The sequence below is a fragment of the Ahaetulla prasina genome, chromosome 4 (genome assembly GCF_028640845.1).
Source record: "Ahaetulla prasina isolate Xishuangbanna chromosome 4, ASM2864084v1, whole genome shotgun sequence".
Taxonomy (NCBI): domain Eukaryota; kingdom Metazoa; phylum Chordata; class Lepidosauria; order Squamata; family Colubridae; genus Ahaetulla; species Ahaetulla prasina.
Window position 1 is genome coordinate 2,305,709 of NC_080542.1, and position 18,572 is coordinate 2,324,280.

Below are 18,572 nucleotides of genomic sequence, written 5' to 3' on the forward strand. Positions count from 1 at the left end.
CACAGCGAAACAGTCATAAAATCAGGAGCGACTCATTTAAAGATCCCATCGCTTAGCAACAGCAGCTGCGATCCCAACTGTGGTCATAAGTCGAGGACTACTGATAGCAGGCAGCAAAAATCCGATCTGACTTTGAATGGTATTGAAAAGCTAAGCAGGGTCAGACCCGGTTAGATTCTGGAGGGGGACTCCAGATATTTCGTATTTGATTGCACCACTTTTGGTGTTGTGTGTGTGCACGAGACAGAGTGACTTCTCTCTGAACTACAGGCAGTCCTCGAATTAGGACCAAAAATTTCTATCGCTAAGCGAGACCGTCGTCATAAATACGACACGCATCTGAATTTTGACCATAGGGATGCCGCAATGGTTGTGTGACAACTGGTCACTTGAGTCACTTTTTTCCGTGCCGTTGTAACTTCAGTCATTAAACAAACTGTGTTTAGGACTTCTTGTGAATGTATTCACATAAGGTTGTTGTCGTGTCCCACTCCTCTGCTGACGGCCGGGTCAGGGAAATCCAAATCAGGCGTGCCTCTGCAGCTCTGCCAAAATCCTAGCAAAGTTCTCAAAGCAGGCAGGAGACCAGAAAGTGACTTCAGCAAGATAAGGTAGACTTTGCCTGACTCAGAGAATGCCAGAAAGCAGATCCTTTATATAGGCCATGGGGTGAGGCTCCATGACTCAGCACTTATCCCGGCCTGCCCCTCCCTTCCTTCTGTTGACGCCGCTTATCAATTCTCCTGAAGCGAGGGTTGCTCCGGTCTGCAGCTGTTGGTAATTGACCTTCCTCAGGCTCACATGCTGTGGGGGAGGGGGAGGGGTCTAGTTGCTCCGTTTGCCTGGGCTGGGGGCTGGAGGCACTTCTTCTTCCTCAGCCTGTCTGGGCATGGAGCCAGGGCTGGGGCCGGGAGGCATGCTAGGACATTCCTCAGCGTTCGGAAGCAGATAAGAAGGCCCCGGCTGCGGGGAAAGCGGACAAGGCACAACAGTTGTGCCCCTTTCTCCCTTCCTTCCTAGGTGCTGTTCCATGACCCCACTTTTACCATGGGACAGGTCCTACGGCGAGTGGCCCTAGGCAGGCCGGATCAAATCCTTTTCCGCTGTATCCAGAGTATGCCCCCCAAGGTGGAGAAGGCGTATAACAGCTGCTACAGTGGAGGTGAGCTGCCATTCCCCTTTCAGGAATGTCTTAATCCAAGGGGTAGTCAACCTATTTATACCTACCGCTCACTTTTGTATTTCTGTTAGTAGTAAAATTTTCTAACCACCCACAGTTCCACAGTAATGCGCCGTGTATCCTCGTCTGCGCATGCCTCTCGCGCATCGTAGATTGGGTTGGAGGGGCGCCGGCTACCAGCTCTGCTTGTCTGTTACAGCTGGGTGGTGTGTGGGGAGATGCGCGAGCTATTCTGGGACGAGGCTCTTTTCTTTGCGGTCGCACTACAGCGCCGTTTAGTTTCACTTATGTAACGTGAACTAAACTTATGCACGGGCGATACAAATAGTATATTTTCAGAAATTTAAATTGTCACGGGGAATTTTATGAAAACCTATTGAAAATGTTTTTAAATAATGCTATAAATTTTTTTTAAAATGTCAATTAAATTAAAAAAAATGAAAGTGCTTCAGTATCGGACAAAGCCCCTACCGCCCACCATAAAAGCTGGAACGCCCACTAGTGGGCAGTAGGGACCAGGTTGACTACCACTGTCTTAAACTATGGAAAGTCTGGGTGTACTGCCAAGAACCATTAACAGCTGTTACAATGTAACAAGGCTTAACCAGAGGCAGTTTCGGAAAACATTTAAGCAGGCTAGAAACAACACACACAAGCACACCAGGATGCTTCCTTTCTGCCTTCCTGATGGGATTAACCCCGTAAAGTGGGAAAAACAAAAGGCTGATTTCATTGCTTTTTTTGGGGGGGATTGGCTAACTTTCTTCATAGATAGTGGGAATGCGGTTGATGTAATATACCTTGAAGTGAAATATATATATATATATATAAAATAAAAAGAACTCATGACAAATTAAATTAAGAAATCTTAGAGCTGGGCTAGACGGCCTGACAATTAAGTAGGAAACCGTAGTGCTGGCTGGGGAATTCTGGGAGTTGAAGTCCATGCCTCTTAAAGGGGCCAAAGTTGCAAAACACTGGTCTAGGTTTTGGGGAAAAGGACTCTCGACCCAGGTGGTTTCTTGGTGTCAGGAGTTGGAATCCATCGGGGGTCCATTCCCCATTCCTTAATCCACACCTTAATCTATTGTGAGGAGGCAGCTCAGCGTAGCCAACTTCCTTTCTTTGCAACGGGTTCAAAACATTTCTTTTAAGTCATAACAGAATAACAGAGTTGGAAGGGACCTTGGAGGTCTTCTAGCCCAACCCCCTGCTCAGGCAGAAAGCCTGTTTCAGACCAAAAAAAAAAAAAAGGAAACCGTTTCAGACAAATGGCTGTCGAAAGTCTCCTTAAAAGCTTCCAGTGATGGAGCACCCACAACTTCTGGAGGCAACTCATTCTGAATCACAGAATAACTGAGTTTGTAGGGACCATGGAGGTCATCTAGTCCAACCCCCTGCTCAGGCAGGAAACCCTATACCGTTCCAGACAAATGGTTGTCCAATTTTTTTGTTAAAAGCCTCCCGTGTAGGAAATCTGCTGCAGGGAGTTGTGGGAATGGCTTTGCAGCAGAGAGGGGAGTCCCCGAGTTGTGAAAGGCAGGGGGCACGAGTGTCTTTCTCCTTCTTCCGTGGCTCAGAAAATGAACTGAGCTTAGCTGGAGAGTTGAGGGAAGAAACTCACGTTTAGATGGACAGGAGATGGGAACCTTCTCCTGCGCTTCAAGGTCTTGGTTATCATCTTTAAAGCGCTCCATGGCATAGGGCCGGGTTATTTACGGGACCGCCTACTGCCACCGATCGCCTCCCACCGACCCGTACGCTCTCACAGAGAGGGACTCCTTAGGGTGCCGTCCGCCAGGCAGTGCCGACTGGTGACACCCAGAGGAAGGGCTTTCTCTGTGGGGGCTCCCACCCTCTGGAACGAGCTTCCCCCAGGGCTTCGTCAACTTCCTGACCTCCGAACCTTCCGCCGCAAGCTTAAGACACATCTATTTATTTGCGCAGGGCTAGCCTAGGGTTTTAGTTTTTAAATTTAGTTTTTAATGGGGTTTTATATTATTTTATTCTAGTGATATTTTTAATTCGGCCTAATTAATAAGTTTTTTAATTGTTGTTTTTACCTGTATTATTTGCATGTTTTTATCTGGCTGTGAACCGCCCTGAGTCCTTCGGGAGATAGGGCGGTATAAAAATTCAAATAAATAAATAAATAAATAAATAAACCCTGTTTTCTCCAAACGTGGCACGTGTCCAGTGGAATAAAAATACCAGCAAAGGAACAATAACTCCAAAGAAGCTCAGGCTATAGAAAGTCTGGGTGTACTGCCAAGAACCATTAACAGCTGTTACAATGTAACAGGGTTTAATCCAGAGGCAGTTTCGGAAAACACTTAAACAACACACACAGGCACACCAGGCAATCCTTCTTGCCTTCCTGACAGGATTAATCCCGTAAAGTGGGAAAAACAAAAGGCTGTAGGAAGGAGATTTCTTTCAACAGCCAGTTTGCCCAACTGCTCAGAAAGTTAACTACCGGTTCGCCTAAACCGGAGTGAACCGGCAGAATCCCACCACTGCACATGTCCCCAGCCCACGGCGGGCCATTGGTGCGACTTGTAGCTGGGCTGGCGGTTCTGTTTAATGCAGGTCCCTGTGTCTGAACCCCACTTTTTCTACTTCTAGGGGTTTTCTACCTGCAGCAGGGAGACCGTCTGAGTCTGCGCATCCCCCGTTTCAACGCTTCCTTCGACATCTCCACCCACGGGACTTTCCTGGGCGTACTCCGTTTGTAGACATGCGAGAATCTTTGCAGCCCCACCCCCACCCCCCTATCCCACCTCTGAGAAGGATCCCCAGAAATCCTGGGGTTCTAAATCCAGAAGCGGCTTCTTCATTGCGGATTTGGAGCCAGGTAGACTTGACACAGCCTGGATGATCGGATGCAGGAAAGAGACCGATTCAAGATGACAGTGGCTGAGATTTCCTGCAGAAAAGCGGGGTGGGGGGGCAAACGGAGCCCACCCTGGCTTTGGTTTCCGGGACCCCGTTGGAGATCCTTCAGCTGGGAGAGCCTGAGAATTGGCCCTTTGAGTTTGGATCCAGCGAGATCGAAGTCGCAGTCAATATTTTCTTGCCTTTTGGAATGACCTTTTGCAAATGTCCAGGAACCGAGAGATCTCGTCCAGTGTTTCTCAAATTGGCCGCTTTAAGACTCGTGGATTTTAACTCCCAGAATTCTCCAATCAGCTCTTTTTCTTTCACTTTGCTGAATATCAAGATATATTATGTTTACTGCATACCCACCATCTACTAAGAAAGTTACCCTTATCAAAAATTGCAATAAAGGTCGTCTAGCCGCCTTTGTTGTTGTCCTATCCGTGCTGAATTCTGGGAAGCCCTTCTCGGCTGGGGAATTCTGGGAGTTGAAGTCCAACTCTTAAAGCGGCCAAGTCTGACAAACACTGGGATAACTCCAATTTGCTGAATCCCTCCTTTTTTCTGAAGTGTCCCACAAAAAGGTGGATGAAATTCAGATCGTTCTCAACTTGTGTCTGTTCGTTTGGGGACCTAAGTTACAACAGCGCTCAAAAAAAAAAAAAAGGATCTTACGACTGCTCCTCACACTTACGACGTAGCGTCCTCATGGTCCCCTGATCAAAATTTGGGCGCTTGGCAGCTGGCATGTATTTATGATGGTTGCAGAGTCCCGGGGTTACGTGATCTCCCTTTTATGATCTTCCCGTGCTGACAATGCGGGAAGCCGGATTCGCTTAACAACTCCAATTCACTCCAAAACCGCGGTATCAAATCCGGGGCGACTCACTTAAGAACCGCCTTGCTTAGCAATGGACGTTCTGGTCTCAATTGCCATCGTAAGTCGAGGACTAGCTGGAAAGCAGCAGAGGCACCGTTAACCCCTGGTTTAAACCTTTCTTCCAAATGCAATACCGGTTTGATACCCCCTTTTTACCAGGTTGGTGGGGGGCCGGGGGGGGGGGGGGAACTTGCCAAATATTTGGTCTCATTTTACAATCGCAATGCACAAAATCTTGCAAGGATTCCAAGATCTTTTCTATTTGCCATTTGCAACCGTTTGCATTTTAATTAGGAAAAAAAATATGTATTTTTGCCCTGGGCAAAAGATTGTGGATATAACCATTATTATTTTTTTGAAGGGTGGGGGGAAAGCACTTTTTAAAAATAATAATAAAAAAAGTTTTTTTTTTTAAAAAAAACCTTGCACATTTTGGGCATGGAGGGTGGATACTCAGTGCAAATTGCACCCACGGGAATCGGTGGGGCTTTCACTCGGGAGGCTTCGGTGGAGTGATTTGAATTGGAATGGCGGGATTCAACCCACAAAATGAGTGGGAATAATGCAGAAAACTCCGTATTTTGCAGCTTGGCACTGAACGCCGCCGGAAGCAGAAAACAGGTCTGCATTATTATTAGCTCTTTGTTATCCTCCTGACGCTCCCTGCAGAGAGATCTCGCGTGGAGACGCTAAAATCTCGCGAGACTCAAGCGGAAAAGGGACAAACACAGAGCATAACAATAACATAGAGGTAGGAATCGTTTAGAGGGACTCCCTTTCTTTCTCTACCACTAGGTGGAGCTTTCGGGTTCAGTCTCCAACCTTGGTCCCTTTAAGACTTGTGGACTTCAACTTCAAAGCTGGCTGAGGGACTCTGGGAGTTGAAGTCCACAAGTCTTAAAGGGACCAAGGTTGGAGACCCCTGCTCTATTCTGTTTTTAACCCAGGGAAAATGTGTGAGCCACAACACAAATCCACAATTTTGACATGGCTGTAAATCAGTGGTGCTATTCAGCCGGTTCGCACCGGTTCGGGCGAACCGATTGCGGAGATCGCGTTTGAGGCTTGCCCACCCACGCCCTGTCTCTTATGCGTGCGTGAGCAAAGCCCGTGTGCAAGAAGGCCAGGTGCATGTGTGCAAGGCGAGCATGCACGTGAAGCGAGCGTGTGCGTGCGCACGGGGAAGCGGTGGTAGCAAAATGCGAAACCCACCGTTAGCTGAATTAACAAGGGTAAAACCCTCGTCGGAGCAAACGTGGCTTCCTCCTCCGCTCGGCTGAGAGTGTGTGAATGGAAGAATTTGCACTCTGATCCTTTTCAAGCCGGTTGTAATTCTGCATTCTCTCTTTTTTTTTATTGAAAAAGTTTTACAACAACAATTAAATTTTTCCCCTCCCCTCCCCCGACTTCCCCCCTCCCTCCAACCCCCCCCCCACTTCAACGAGCAAACACAAGGTATAGTTCAATAAACAAACAGTCATACATTAAATTTTTAAAATCTAACATAATTATAATCCTTCTCTCTCACATAACCTGACTTCTTCCATTAAAATCAAAAACAACGTCCTTCATTCAAAGGCAATCTGAAATTTCTTAATCTGATATCTATTTTGAATATAATCAATCCAATTCTTCCATTCGTTTAGATATTTTTCTTGAGTACTGTCTTACTGCATTCTGCATTCTCAATCCTGCATTCTGCATTCGGTATTTGCATTCTGCATTCTATATTCTGCATTTTTATATTCTGTTTTCTGTATTCTGCATCCTTCGTTCTATATTTGCATTCTGCATTCTGTATTTCGCGTTCTGCGTTCTATATTCTTCCTTCTGCATTTGCGTTCTGCATTCTATAGTCTGCATTCTGCGTTTGTATTCTGTAGTCTGCATTCCATAATTTGCATTCTTCATTCTATATTCCGCATTCTGTATTTTTATCGAAGGAGATGGGGAGGGTCAAACTTCAGCCTTCCAGAAAGGAACAAGAGGGGGAAAAAATATCCCCCCCCCAAACCGGTGAATGGGTAGGGGAGAGGTGGGGGGTGTCCCCGAGTCACCCCTATGGAATTGCACTGCCTAATTTGGGTAGAATTGGAAGTGGGGTGTGGGTGGGTGTGGGTCTAGAGCTGCGAAGAAATGGGGCTCGGCTTGGCTGCCGCTTCCTCCAGCAGCTTCAGAAGGGGCTCCCTGTCAATCCGGAAGACATGCCAATCATCATGGAGGGTGACATCAACGGCGCCTCTCCTGTGGAAGAAATCGTTCGTGGCCTGGTCCTTCTGAGCCGAGAGGAACCGGAATTGGGAGCATCCTTTTTCCAGGGTCATCTGGGGACAAGAGGTTAAAAACCAGGTTTGTTTGATTCTGGATGGGCCCTTAGGGGCCCCTGGACTGGATTAGGGGAAGACTTGCTGGCTAGACTGCTCCCCGTGGGTCTTACCTTGGCTGCTCGGTTCAGCAAGGCGGTGCCAACTCCTCTCCCTGGGCAAGAAGACGAGAGAGAGAGGGGGGGGGAGAGAAGAAAGAGAGAAAAAAGGGGGAGGAGAAAGAGAGAGAAAGAAAGAGAAGGAGAAAGAGGGAGAGAGACAGAGAAAGAGAAAGAAAGAAGGAGAAAAGAGTGGGGGAGAAGGAGAAAGAGAGAGGAGAGAAAGAGAGAGAAAGAAAGAGAAGGAGAAAGAGGGAGAGAGACAGAGAAAGAGAAAGAAAGAAGGAGAAAAAGAGTGGGGGGAGAAGGAGAAAGAGAGAGGGAGAGAAGAAAGAGAGAGAAAGAGAGAGAAAGAAAGAGAAGGAGAAAGAGAAAGAGGGAGAGAGACAAGGAGAGAAGAGAGAGAGAAGAGAGAGAGAAAGAGAGAGGGGAGAAGGAGAAAGAGAGCGAGAGGAGAGAGAAAGAGAAGAAGAGAGAGGGGAAGAAAGAGAGAGAGAGAAGGAGAAGAGAAAGAGGAGAGAGACAAGGAGAGAGAGAGAGAGAGAGAGAGAGAGAGAGAGAGGAGAAGGAGAAAGAGAGGGAGAGGAAGAGAGAAGGGAGAGAGAGAGAGAGAGAGAGAGAAAGAGAGAAAGAGAAAGAAGGAGAGAGAGAAAGAGAGAAAGAGAGAAGAGAGAGAGAGAGGAGAGAAGAGAGGAGAGAGAGAAAGAAGGAGAAAAAGAGGGAGAAAGAGAGAGAAGAGAGAAGAAGAAAGAGAGAGAGAAAGAAAGAGAGAAGGAGAAAGAGAGAGAAGGGGGAGAAGGAGAAAGAGAGGGAGAGGAAGAGAGAAGGGAGAGAGAGAGAGAGAAAGAGAGAGAGAGAAGAAAGAGAGAAAAAGAAAGGAGAGAGGGAGAAAGAGAGAGAAAAGAGAGAAGAGAGAGAAAGAGAGGGGAGAGAAAGAGAGAGAGGGAGAGAGAAAGAAAGGGAAGGAGAAAAAGAGGGAGAAAGAGAGAGAAAGAGAAAGAAAGAAGGAGAAAGAGAGAGAGAGAGAGAGAAATTTAATATATTTTAAAAAAAGAAGAATTGAGGCGCGCATGACATGGACTTTGTAATTTGTTAACTAGCGTAGTTGTTTTGTACTTTTAACTGGACTTTATTTTTCTCTCTTTTAAAATAACGTTCAGGTTCATTAGAGCTTGGGCTGTAGGGAAGGCTTTACCTCGATTAGATGGCTTTTAACATTCCTAAACTGAAAAGCTAATTTACCGAAGGATGCCCGAAGACTGAACTCCGGATGAGAAAAAAGTTTCTTCGTCTCACCTGGTATCTGGGTTATCTAACTTCAAACAAAGTTTGTGGCTGATTTACGATGCAAAGGTGGGGATTATCTCTTATCTTGTCCAACCAACTCTCCTCCTTCGGGTTTTTCTGTGTGTGTGTTATTTTGCTGATATATCCTTCTTTATATATATATAACTAAACCATTCTTTTTTTTCCAAAGCGGAGGCAACAAAATGTACTCCCAGTTTTGAGTTTATCAAATATTTCTGGTCTAAAGATCTAATATGTGTTTCTTGTCAACAGATAATGTCATTTTTAAATGGTTTCAAAGAATGAAATACTTTCCTTCTCTTCATTTTAGAATGGTGGGGAGGGAGAAAGGAGGAGAGAGTAGGAGGTTGGAAAGAGGAGAAGAGGGGTAGAAGAGGGAGGAGGAAGGTGTAGGGCGGAGGGAGGAGAGGATGTAGATAAGAGAAGGGGAGGAAGGTCTGGAAAGTAGAAGAAGGTAGAAGAGGGAAGAGAGTTAAAAGGAGGGGGTGGTGACTGGGCAAGCCTGACTAATTGTATATGACTGTACATTGGATGAGTTGTTGGATATGAATGTAAAAAGAAAACTTTTTTATTAAAATAAATAAATAAAAAGGAATGTAAGATGATTAATAATTAATAATAATTTTTCCCGAAGGCCATCACTCTGCTAAACAAATAATTCCCTCAACACTGTCAGACTATTTACTGAATCTGCACTACTATTAATCTTCTCATCGTTCCCATCGCCAATCTCTTTCCACTTATGACTGTATGACTATAACTTGTTGCTGGCAATCCTTATGATTTATATTGATATATTGACCATCAATTGTGTTGTAAATGTTGTACCTTGATGAACGTATCTTTTCTTTTATGTACACTGAGAGCATATGCACCAAGACAAAATCCTTGTGTGTCCAATCACACTTGGCCAATAAAAATTCTATTCTATTCTATTCTATTCTATTCTATTCTATTCTATTCTATTCTATTCCAATAATAATAATAATAATAATAATAATAATAATAATAATAATAATAATAATAATAATAATAATAATAATAATAATAATAATAATATTTTAATTTTTATACTGCCCTTCTCCCGAAGGACTCAGGGCGGTGAACAGCCAGATAAAATACAGTACAATACAATAAAACCCAATTAAAAAACTTATTTGATGTGGCTGATAATTTAAAATTATAAAATGATTCTCAGGGTTCTCCCTTTTTGTAGAGAGATCCTACTTTAGGAGGGTCAGGGTTAGACCCCCGAATTTCTCCGCTACCTCTGAATTCCGGCATCACGTACAGATCTTCGCCGAAGAGAATCGGGCCGTCCCAAGTGCAGTAGGTCAGGTAGTGGAACTGATAGCCGACAATGGTGCGTCCTGCGACGAAAAAGGAGCAGCAGTCAAGGCACGGGGGGGGTGGGGGTGGGACGGGGGGAGGACTGGAAGAAAGGAGAAACCTGAATTCCGCAGAGGGGAGGAAGAATGCGTTGGCTTCATCATTCGTGGGCCCGGGAGGGAATTGAACGTACGTTTCTCGCTGTGGCCCTTTTGTAAGAATTTTCTGGGTTCTTCACGGCGATGCGTTACGGTCTCTGCCTCTGAGAACCAGGTTGTGAAAGGGTTCAAGAGTTTTGGTAGGACAGGATAGACTAGACTAGACTAGACTAGACTAGGATAGGATAGGATAGGATAGGATAGGATAGGATAGGATAGGATAGGATAGGATAGGAGATAGGATAGAATAGAATTCAGGAATGGAATGGAATGGAATGGAATAGAATAGAATAGAATAGAATAGAATAGAATAGAATAGAATAGAATTCAGGAATGGAATAGAATAGAATAGAATAGAATAGAATAGAATAGAATAGAATAGAATTCAGGAATGGAATGGAATGGAATAGAATAGAATAGAATAGAATAGAATAGAATAGAATAGAATTCAGGAATGGAATGGAATGGAATAGAATAGAATAGAATAGAATAGAATAGAATAGAATAGAATAGAATAGAATAGAATAGAATAGAATTCAGGAATGGAATGGAATGGAATAGAATAGAATAGAATAGAATAGAATAGAATAGAATAGAATAGAATAGAATAGAATAGAATTCAGGAATGGAATGGAATGGAATAGAATAGAATAGAATAGAATAGAATAGAATAGAATAGAATAGAATAGAATTCAGGAATGGAATGGAATGGAATAGAATAGAATAGAATAGAATAGAATAGAATAGAATAGAATAGAATTCAGGAATGGAATGGAATGGAATAGAATAGAATAGAATAGAATAGAATAGAATAGAATAGAATAGAATAGAATAGAATTCAGGAATGGAATAGAATAGAATAGAATAGAATAGAATAGAATAGAATAGAATAGAATAGAATAGAACTCAGAATAGAATAGAATAGAATAGAATAGAATTTTATTGGCCAAGTGTGATTGGACACACAAGGAATTTGTCTTGGTGCATATGCTCTCAGTGTACATAAAAGAAAAGATACGTTCATCAGAATGGAATGGAATGGAATGGAATGGAATGGAATGGAATAGAATAGAATAGAATAACAGAGTTGGAACGGACCTTGGAGGTCTTCTAGTCCACCCCCTGCAGAATAGAATAGAATAGAATATTTATTTATTTATTTATTTATTTTTATTTATTAAATAAATAAATAAATAAATAAATAAACCCCCTGCAGAATAGAATAGAATAGAACAGAACAGAACAGAATAGAATAGAATAGAATAGAATAGAATAGAATAAAGTAGAGATAGATAGGATAGGATAGGATAGGATAGGATAGGATAGGATAGGATAGGATAGGATTGAATTGAATTCAGGAATGGAATGGAATGGAGGGGAGGGAAGGGGAGAGGAGAGGAGAGGAGAGGAGAAGAGAAGAGAAGAGAAGAGAAGAGAAGAGAAGAGAAGAGAATTCTGGGCTAGAATGGAGTCATAAGGTGCCTGGAAGAGGGCACATATTTTCTTTCTTTCTTTCTTTCTTTCTTTCTTTCTTTCTTTCTTTCTTTCTTTCTTTCTTTCTTTCTTTCTTTCTTTCTCTCTCTCTCTCTCTCTCTCTCTCTTTCTCTTTCTTTCCTTCCTTTCTTTCTTTCTCTCTCTCTCTCTCTCTCTTTCCCTCTCCCTCTCCCTCTCTCTCTGATCGGTCATTCATTCATTCCCCGCCTTTTTCATCTTTACAAGTAAGTTGAGGCAGTGAATATACCTATGACTCTTTCCTCTTCCTATTTTCCTCACAGCAACAATCCTGTGAGGTGGGTTGGGCTGAGAGAGAGAGGGACACGCCCTCAAAGTCACCCAGCCGGCTCTTATGCCTAAGGCGGCACTAGAACTCACAACCTCCTGAGGATTGGCTCAAAGTCACTCATCCGGCCCTACGGGGGATCTAGAACTCACAATCTCCTGGTTTCCAGAAGGGCACCTTAACCGCTAGACCAAATTGTGCACAAACCCTCTGCCATTCGCTCGGGCACCGAAACCGACCCGACGACGGTGATACATAACATATATTTTTGAAGGTTGCCTTCGCCTTCATCCCCAATTCCCACGGTCCATCTCCAGGCCCGCAGCCCCCTTTCCCACCCTCCCAAGGGCTGGGCTCCCCCACTTCCTCCCTCCCCAACAAGGGGACCCCTAGTCTCTTGCCGTACCGTCTTTGCTTTTTTGTGCGGGGGGCACCTCGGCCACCAGGTACCCGAAAGTGGCGTCTTTTTCAAACCCATCTTTTTGGAGAGCTGCGGAAAGTTTCAGACAAGTATCATCAAGTTTACAACAGGTTAAAGTTTAAACCGCTCGTTGGGCGATTAAACAAAGTTTTCCAAGGCTGGTGGCAGAAAAAAAAATCGCAACACACACACACAAACACACGCACCATTTTTAAAAAGCTTGCTGGGAGATCGGAGTTGCCGATTGTGGTATTTTTTTAACGCATTAAGAGACAGAATCTTTGTATTTTAGACTTCGATCAGCTAATAAAAAAAGTTATAATTGAAAGAGAGAGAGACTCCAAGGATCGCTGGGACCTGTTCTGGAGATTATAATTTAACAGATTTTATAACAGAATAACAGAGCTGGAAGGGACCTTGTAGGTCATCTAGTCCAACCCCCCATCCAAGCAGGAGACCCTACAACCATTTCTGACAGATGGCAGTCCGGCTTCTTCTTAAAAGCTTCCAGGGATGAAGCTCCCACAACTTCATCCGTTTAGAAAGGAGGCTCCAATTTCAGTTTCTTAATCCCCTTTTTAAAAAATCCGTACAGCTAGTCCTCGACTTAATGACCACAATGGAGCCCCAAATTTCTGCTGCTGAGGGAGAACAAGTCGTTAAATGAATTTGGCTTCATTGTACGACCTCTCTGGCCACTGCTGTTCAGCGAAGCTCTGCAGTCGTTCAGTCAGGAACTTGGTTGTTAAGTGAAGCTGACGTTGCTTGTCCGAAGGTCGCCAAAGAAGATCACGTGACCACCACTCCCCGGGGACTCTGAGACCGTCATAAATAGGAGTCAGTTCCCCCAATGGTTTGAACTCGGATCACGTGACCCTGGGGAAGCGGCAACGGTCGTAAGGGGGAACAACGGCCGTAAGTCACTTTTTTTCACCGCTGTTGTAACTCGGAACCAGAGGTGCTATTTAGCTGGTTCGGACCGGTTTGCCCGAACCGGTTTGCACGAACTGGTTTGCTCGAACCGGTTTTCCCGAACTGGTTTGCACAAACCGGTTTGCACGAACCGGTAGCGGAAATTGCAGCTCTGTGCAATCCTATTTAGGCACGCTTCTGAGGCCGGGCGCAGGCGCAGGCGTGCCCGAAGCGAGCGTGCGCACGCACGGCAAACCGGTAGTGACATACTGTGAAACCCACCGCCTGCTCGGAACGGTCACTAAATGAACCGTTGTAAGTCGAGGACTACCTGTGTTGGTTAAAGCAAAAAAGAAATAAATAAATTCACGTTTTCTTCAAGTTTTCAAGCCCCCTCGATTCATGCGTGTGCGCTCCCTTCGCGCACACGCCTGCCTTCTACACATATGCCTGGCCTTCCGCGTATGTGCTTTGCTCTCTCGCGCACCTTCTGCGCATGCACCCGGTCTCAAAAATGTCCCTATACAGGATAGCATTAAGCCGCGATTTCCGCTACCAGTTCGGGCGAACCGGTTTGAACCAGCTGAAGGTGGCTCATACATACCCATTCATTTAACGACCCTTCAAAGTTACAACAGCAGCACTGAAAAAAAGTGACTTCCGATAACGTTTCGCACTTACGGCCGTTGCTGCATCCCTTGATCAAAATCCGGACGCTCGGCCACCGACTCGTATTTACGACGGGTTGCAGTGTCCCGGGGTTGTGGGATCCCCTTTTGCGACCTTCTGACCAGCAAAGTCTTCGCTCAACGACCGTGAGACTCCTTAACAACTGCGACGATTCCCTTTAACAAACAGGGGCAAGAACAGTGGTAAGACGGGGCAAAACTCACTTCACTGTCTCGCTTAGCAACGGACGTTACGGTCGTAAGAAGAGGACCTTGGTTCCGTTAAATGCTTTTTTTTTGAGGGGGGAGGGGTTTTGGTTGCATCACAAAGACGGTGGCTTGGGTTCCTTACCTTCTGGAGAAGTTCTCACCTGGTGGAGCACATTGTGAGACACCGCCAGTTCCTGAAAAAGAAGGAAACGCTCATGAGTGGACCAGAACATTCTGGGATCTTCTCCGGGGTCTCACTCCAGCAGGGAGATTCCAAAACAGCATCCATTTCTCTGTCTTCTCCATCAATCCTCAACTTCAGACAACCACTTCTTTGCCTAAAATAGTCTTATCAAGGTTTCTCCAACAGTGGGGAAAGACCAAGATGGGTTCTTCTCTGTCCACATCCCACCCAACTCCATCCATCCACCCCAAAGTCAAGGCTCTCCTGACTGGGAAAGAGAAGAAGGGAGACGATGACCAGGAAGGTGGAGGAACTCAAGTCCTACTGGAGATGAGGGCGTCATTGGAAGAGCTGAAGGACCAGGACGGAGACAAGTCTCCATGGAACACATCTAGGTTGATAAAGAGTTGACATGGCCTTGATGGTCATCATCAATCAATCAATTTCAATGGAGGGATGCCAACTAACATCAAGACAACGAAAAGAAAGGTGGATGGACTGAGATGTAGTGGTGATGGAGACACCATTAGAAGACCCGAAGGATCAAGTTGGAGACCGATCTTCATGGAGAACATCTAAGAGGTTGCTAAGAATTGCATCGCGTTGGTCACACATCATTAATCAATCATTTCTAATGAGGCAACCTATACAACCTCCAGAGAAGTCCTATAATGGTGGGAAATATGGAAGAGGAGAGAAGAAGACAACCCAGAAAGAAGGTGGATGAACTAGGGTGTAGTTGAGATGGGGACACCCTTAGAAGACCTGAAGGATCAGGTTGGAGACAGATCTTCACGGAGAACGTCTACGGGATCAATCAGAACTGATCGCATGGCAGAAGGTCAATCCATGGGAAGACCCAGCTGTCTCGAGAAGTCCATAAAGTTGGAAGGAAGGAGAAGATTACGTGGACCAACAGCAAGGGGGAAGGACTCAGTTATAGTCATGATGGAGGCACCATTGGAAGAGCTGAAGGACCAGGGTGGAGACAGATCTTCAGCTAGGAGGTTGTTAAGATTGCCTTGACGGTCATCATCAATCAATCAATTTCTATTAAGGCAATCCATCCAACCTCAAGAGAAGTCCATAATGGTGGGAAAGATGGAAGGGAAGAGTAGAAGAGGACAACCAGCAGGACGGTGGATGGACTGAGATATGGTGGTGATGGAGACACCATTAGAAGACCCGAGGGTCCAGACTGGAGAGAGATCTTCATGAAGAACATCCAAGCAGGTCAGTATTTTTCAACCTTGGAGACATTAAGTTGGGTGGAGTTCAACTACCAGAAGCTACCTTGCTGGCTAGGGAATTCTGGGAGTTGAAGTTCACCCAACTTAATGTCTCCAAGGTTAAGAAGCCCCCTTTAGATGGTCACATTGGATTCATGGCCCATAAAGAACCAATAAAAAACAAAGTTATGGTCAATCCCCAGCCCACACCGCCTTCCTCCTGACCCCTTGAGACCCTCTCTTCGGCCCTTCCCAGCCCCCACCCCCAGCCAGCTTCTTACCCTAACCAGCCGCATCACATCCCGAACGTCCCTCTGGGCCCAAGGACGGACAAGGAAGCTCATGGTGGCCAGGAGACGTCTTGGAGAACCTGCCAGGGACGCTGGTCCTTTAAAGCCCACCACGCCTGACCCTTGGCCTCGTTGCCGGCCGGCCTTCTCCGCTTGGTTGCATGCCCCCGATGAGCACGGATGGTTGGGAGGCCCGAGCTGAAGGAGATCAGAAGTCACACAGTCACATCTTGATCTTTAGCCCAGTTCTTCACGCCATGGTCTTGCAGATGTCCTGTTCCCTGTTGCAAATTAACTTTCGTGGGCGCTCGTCTCTTTCGCACTCGGCTCCGTTTCGGACTCTGTCATGCTTGGAAGAGCGCCAAGAGTCCCCTCTGGGCACTAGATTGAGAGGACACGGCCCTCCTGGACATTGGCATCATCGTTTCCACGTGAGCTGGCACGTGCCTTCAAGGGGTCAGTTAAAGACCGGAATTTCCATTTCTGAGTTGTAATCTCAGTTAGGTAATTGGCTGGGTGACTTTGGGCCAATCACCAGGAAGATGTGAGTTCTAGTCCTGCCTTAGGCAGGCAAGCCGGCTGGGTAATTCTGGGCCAATCATTAGGAGACGGGGAGTTCTAGTCCCGCTTTAGGCATGAAAGATAGCTGGGTGACTTTGGGCCAATCACCAGGAGACGGTGAGTTCTAGTCCCGCTTTAGGCACGAAAACCAGCTGGGTGACTTTGGGCCAATCGCTAGGAAACTTTGAGTACTAGTCCTGCCTTAAGAAGGAAAGCCGGCTGACGGTGAGTTCTAGTCCCGCCTTAGGCACGAAAACCAGCTGGGTGACTTTCAGCCAATCACTAGGAAACTGTGAATTCTAGTCCCTCCTTAAAAAGGAAAGCTGGCTGGGTGACTTTGGGCCAATCACCAGGAGGCGGTGAGTTCTAGTCCCGCCTTAAAAAGGAAAGCCGGCTGGGTGACTTTGGGCCAATCACCAGGAGACGGTGAGTTCTAGTCCCGCCTTAGGCACGAAAACCAGCTGGATGACTTTGGGCCAATCGCTAGGAAACTTTGAGTACTAGTCCTGCCTTAAGAAGGAAAGCCGGCTGACGGTGAGTTCTAGTCCCGCCTTAGGCACGAAAACCAGCTGGGTGACTTTCAGCCAATCACTAGGAAACTGTGAATTCTAGTCCCTCCTTAAAAAGGAAAGCTGGCTGGGTGACTTTGGGCCAATCACCAGGAGGCGGTGAGTTCTAGTCCCGCCTTAAAAAGGAAAGCCGGCTGGGTGACTTTGGGCCAATCACCAGGAGACGGTGAGTTCTAGTCCCGCCTTAGGCACGAAAACCAGCTGGATGACTTTGGGCCAATCGCTAGGAAACTTTGAGTACTAGTCCTGCCTTAAGAAGGAAAGCCGGCTGACGGTGAGTTCTAGTCCCGCCTTAGGCACGAAAACCAGCTGGGTGACTTTCAGCCAATCACTAGGAAACTGTGAATTCTAGTCCCGCCTTAAGAAGGAAAGCTGGCTCGATGACTTTGGGCCAATCACCAGGAGGCACTGAGTTCTAGTCCCGCCTTAAAAAGGAAAGCTGGCTTGCTGACTTTGGGCCAATCACCAGGAGATGGTGAGTTCTAGTCTCGCCTTAAAAAGGAAAGCCAGCTGGGTGACTTTGGGCCAATCGCCAGGAGACAGTGAATTCTAGTCCCGCCTCAGGCACGAAAACCAGCTAGGTGACTTTCAGCCAATCACTAGGAAACTGTGAATTCTAGTCCTTCCTTAAAAAGGAAAGCTGGCTGGGTGACTTTGGGCCAATCACCAGGAGACGGTGAGTCCTAGTCCCGCCTTAGGCACGAAAACCAGCTGGGTGACTTTGGGCCAATCGCTAGGAAACTGTGAGTTCTAGTCCCGCCTTAAGATAGACAGCCGGCTGGGTAACTTTGGGCCAATCACCAGGAGACTGTGAGTTCTAGTCCCGCCTCAGGCACGAAAACCAGCTAGGTGACTTTGGGCCAGTCCGTCTCTCACTGTCCAACCCACCTTGCAGGGCTGTTGTTGTATGGAAAAAGAGAAAAGGATGATTATTACATCTCGGGTTACTTCTAGTGAGTCCTAAAGGCAGGATGAAAAGAAAATCGGATGAACAGATGAACCGAAGGACGGGTGGGGAGCCCCTGCACTCGGCAAGTGGCAACATAGCCAACAAGCTCACAATATGGAGGGCACCCCACCTCTCTTTGTCACCCCCCCCCCCATATCTCTACGGTTGTCCCGTCCCGTCCCGCTGGAAAATTCTACAGCTGGTCCTCGACTTACGACCACAACCGAGCCCAAAATTTCCGTTGCCAAGCGAGAAAATGGCCTTTCGCTGCATTTAATCACCTTGCATGCCCCCGTCGTTAAGCGAATCACGGCCATTCTTCGGCCAGTCACGCCAGTCACGCGGTTGTTAAGCGATTTTGGCTTCACCATTGATTCAGCTGGGCAGGAGGTCGCAAAAGGGGATCGTGTTACCCCCCCACCCTCCCCCGGGGTTATTTTAACCGTCATAAATACGAGCCAATAGCCGAGCGTCCGAATTTGGATCACGTGACACCACCGCCCCGGGGATGTCGACACGGTTATGTGAAAAATGGTCAGAAATCACAGTTTCCAGTGTTGTTGTAACTTGGAACGGTCACTAAGAGAACCGTTGTAAGTAGGGGACTTGCAGGACGGATGCTGGAGCTGGCGTGATCAGGAGGGA

The 18,572-nt window shown here is 46.3% G+C and overlaps 3 protein-coding genes across 3 annotated transcripts in view; 2 read left to right on the forward strand and 1 right to left on the reverse strand.

Moving 5' to 3' along the window:
* Window positions 1-8,868, forward strand: part of TNFSF12 (TNF superfamily member 12) — a 53,989-nt gene extending 45,121 nt beyond the window's left edge. The window contains exons 13-15 of the mRNA XM_058180366.1: window positions 1,021-1,162; window positions 3,806-7,286; window positions 8,520-8,868. Of these exons, the coding sequence (XP_058036349.1) occupies window positions 1,021-1,162; window positions 3,806-3,915 (252 nt within the window). The 3' untranslated portion in view covers window positions 3,916-7,286; window positions 8,520-8,868. The remainder of the gene's footprint in view (window positions 1-1,020; window positions 1,163-3,805; window positions 7,287-8,519) is intronic.
* Window positions 5,323-16,175, reverse strand: LOC131196836 (thialysine N-epsilon-acetyltransferase-like). Its single transcript, XM_058180237.1, has 6 exons — window positions 15,840-16,175; window positions 14,288-14,339; window positions 12,341-12,424; window positions 9,936-10,037; window positions 7,375-7,415; window positions 5,323-7,261 (listed from the first exon to the last, which is right to left on the reverse strand). The coding sequence occupies exons 1-6, from the start codon at window positions 15,900-15,902 to the stop codon at window positions 7,058-7,060; spliced, it is 546 nt and encodes a 181-aa protein (XP_058036220.1). The 5' UTR covers window positions 15,903-16,175; the 3' UTR covers window positions 5,323-7,057.
* Window positions 8,595-18,572, forward strand: part of WRAP53 (WD repeat containing antisense to TP53) — a 37,748-nt gene continuing 27,770 nt past the window's right edge. The window contains exon 1 of the mRNA XM_058180233.1: window positions 8,595-8,712. The gene's annotated coding sequence lies outside the window, so the exon portion shown is untranslated. The remainder of the gene's footprint in view (window positions 8,713-18,572) is intronic.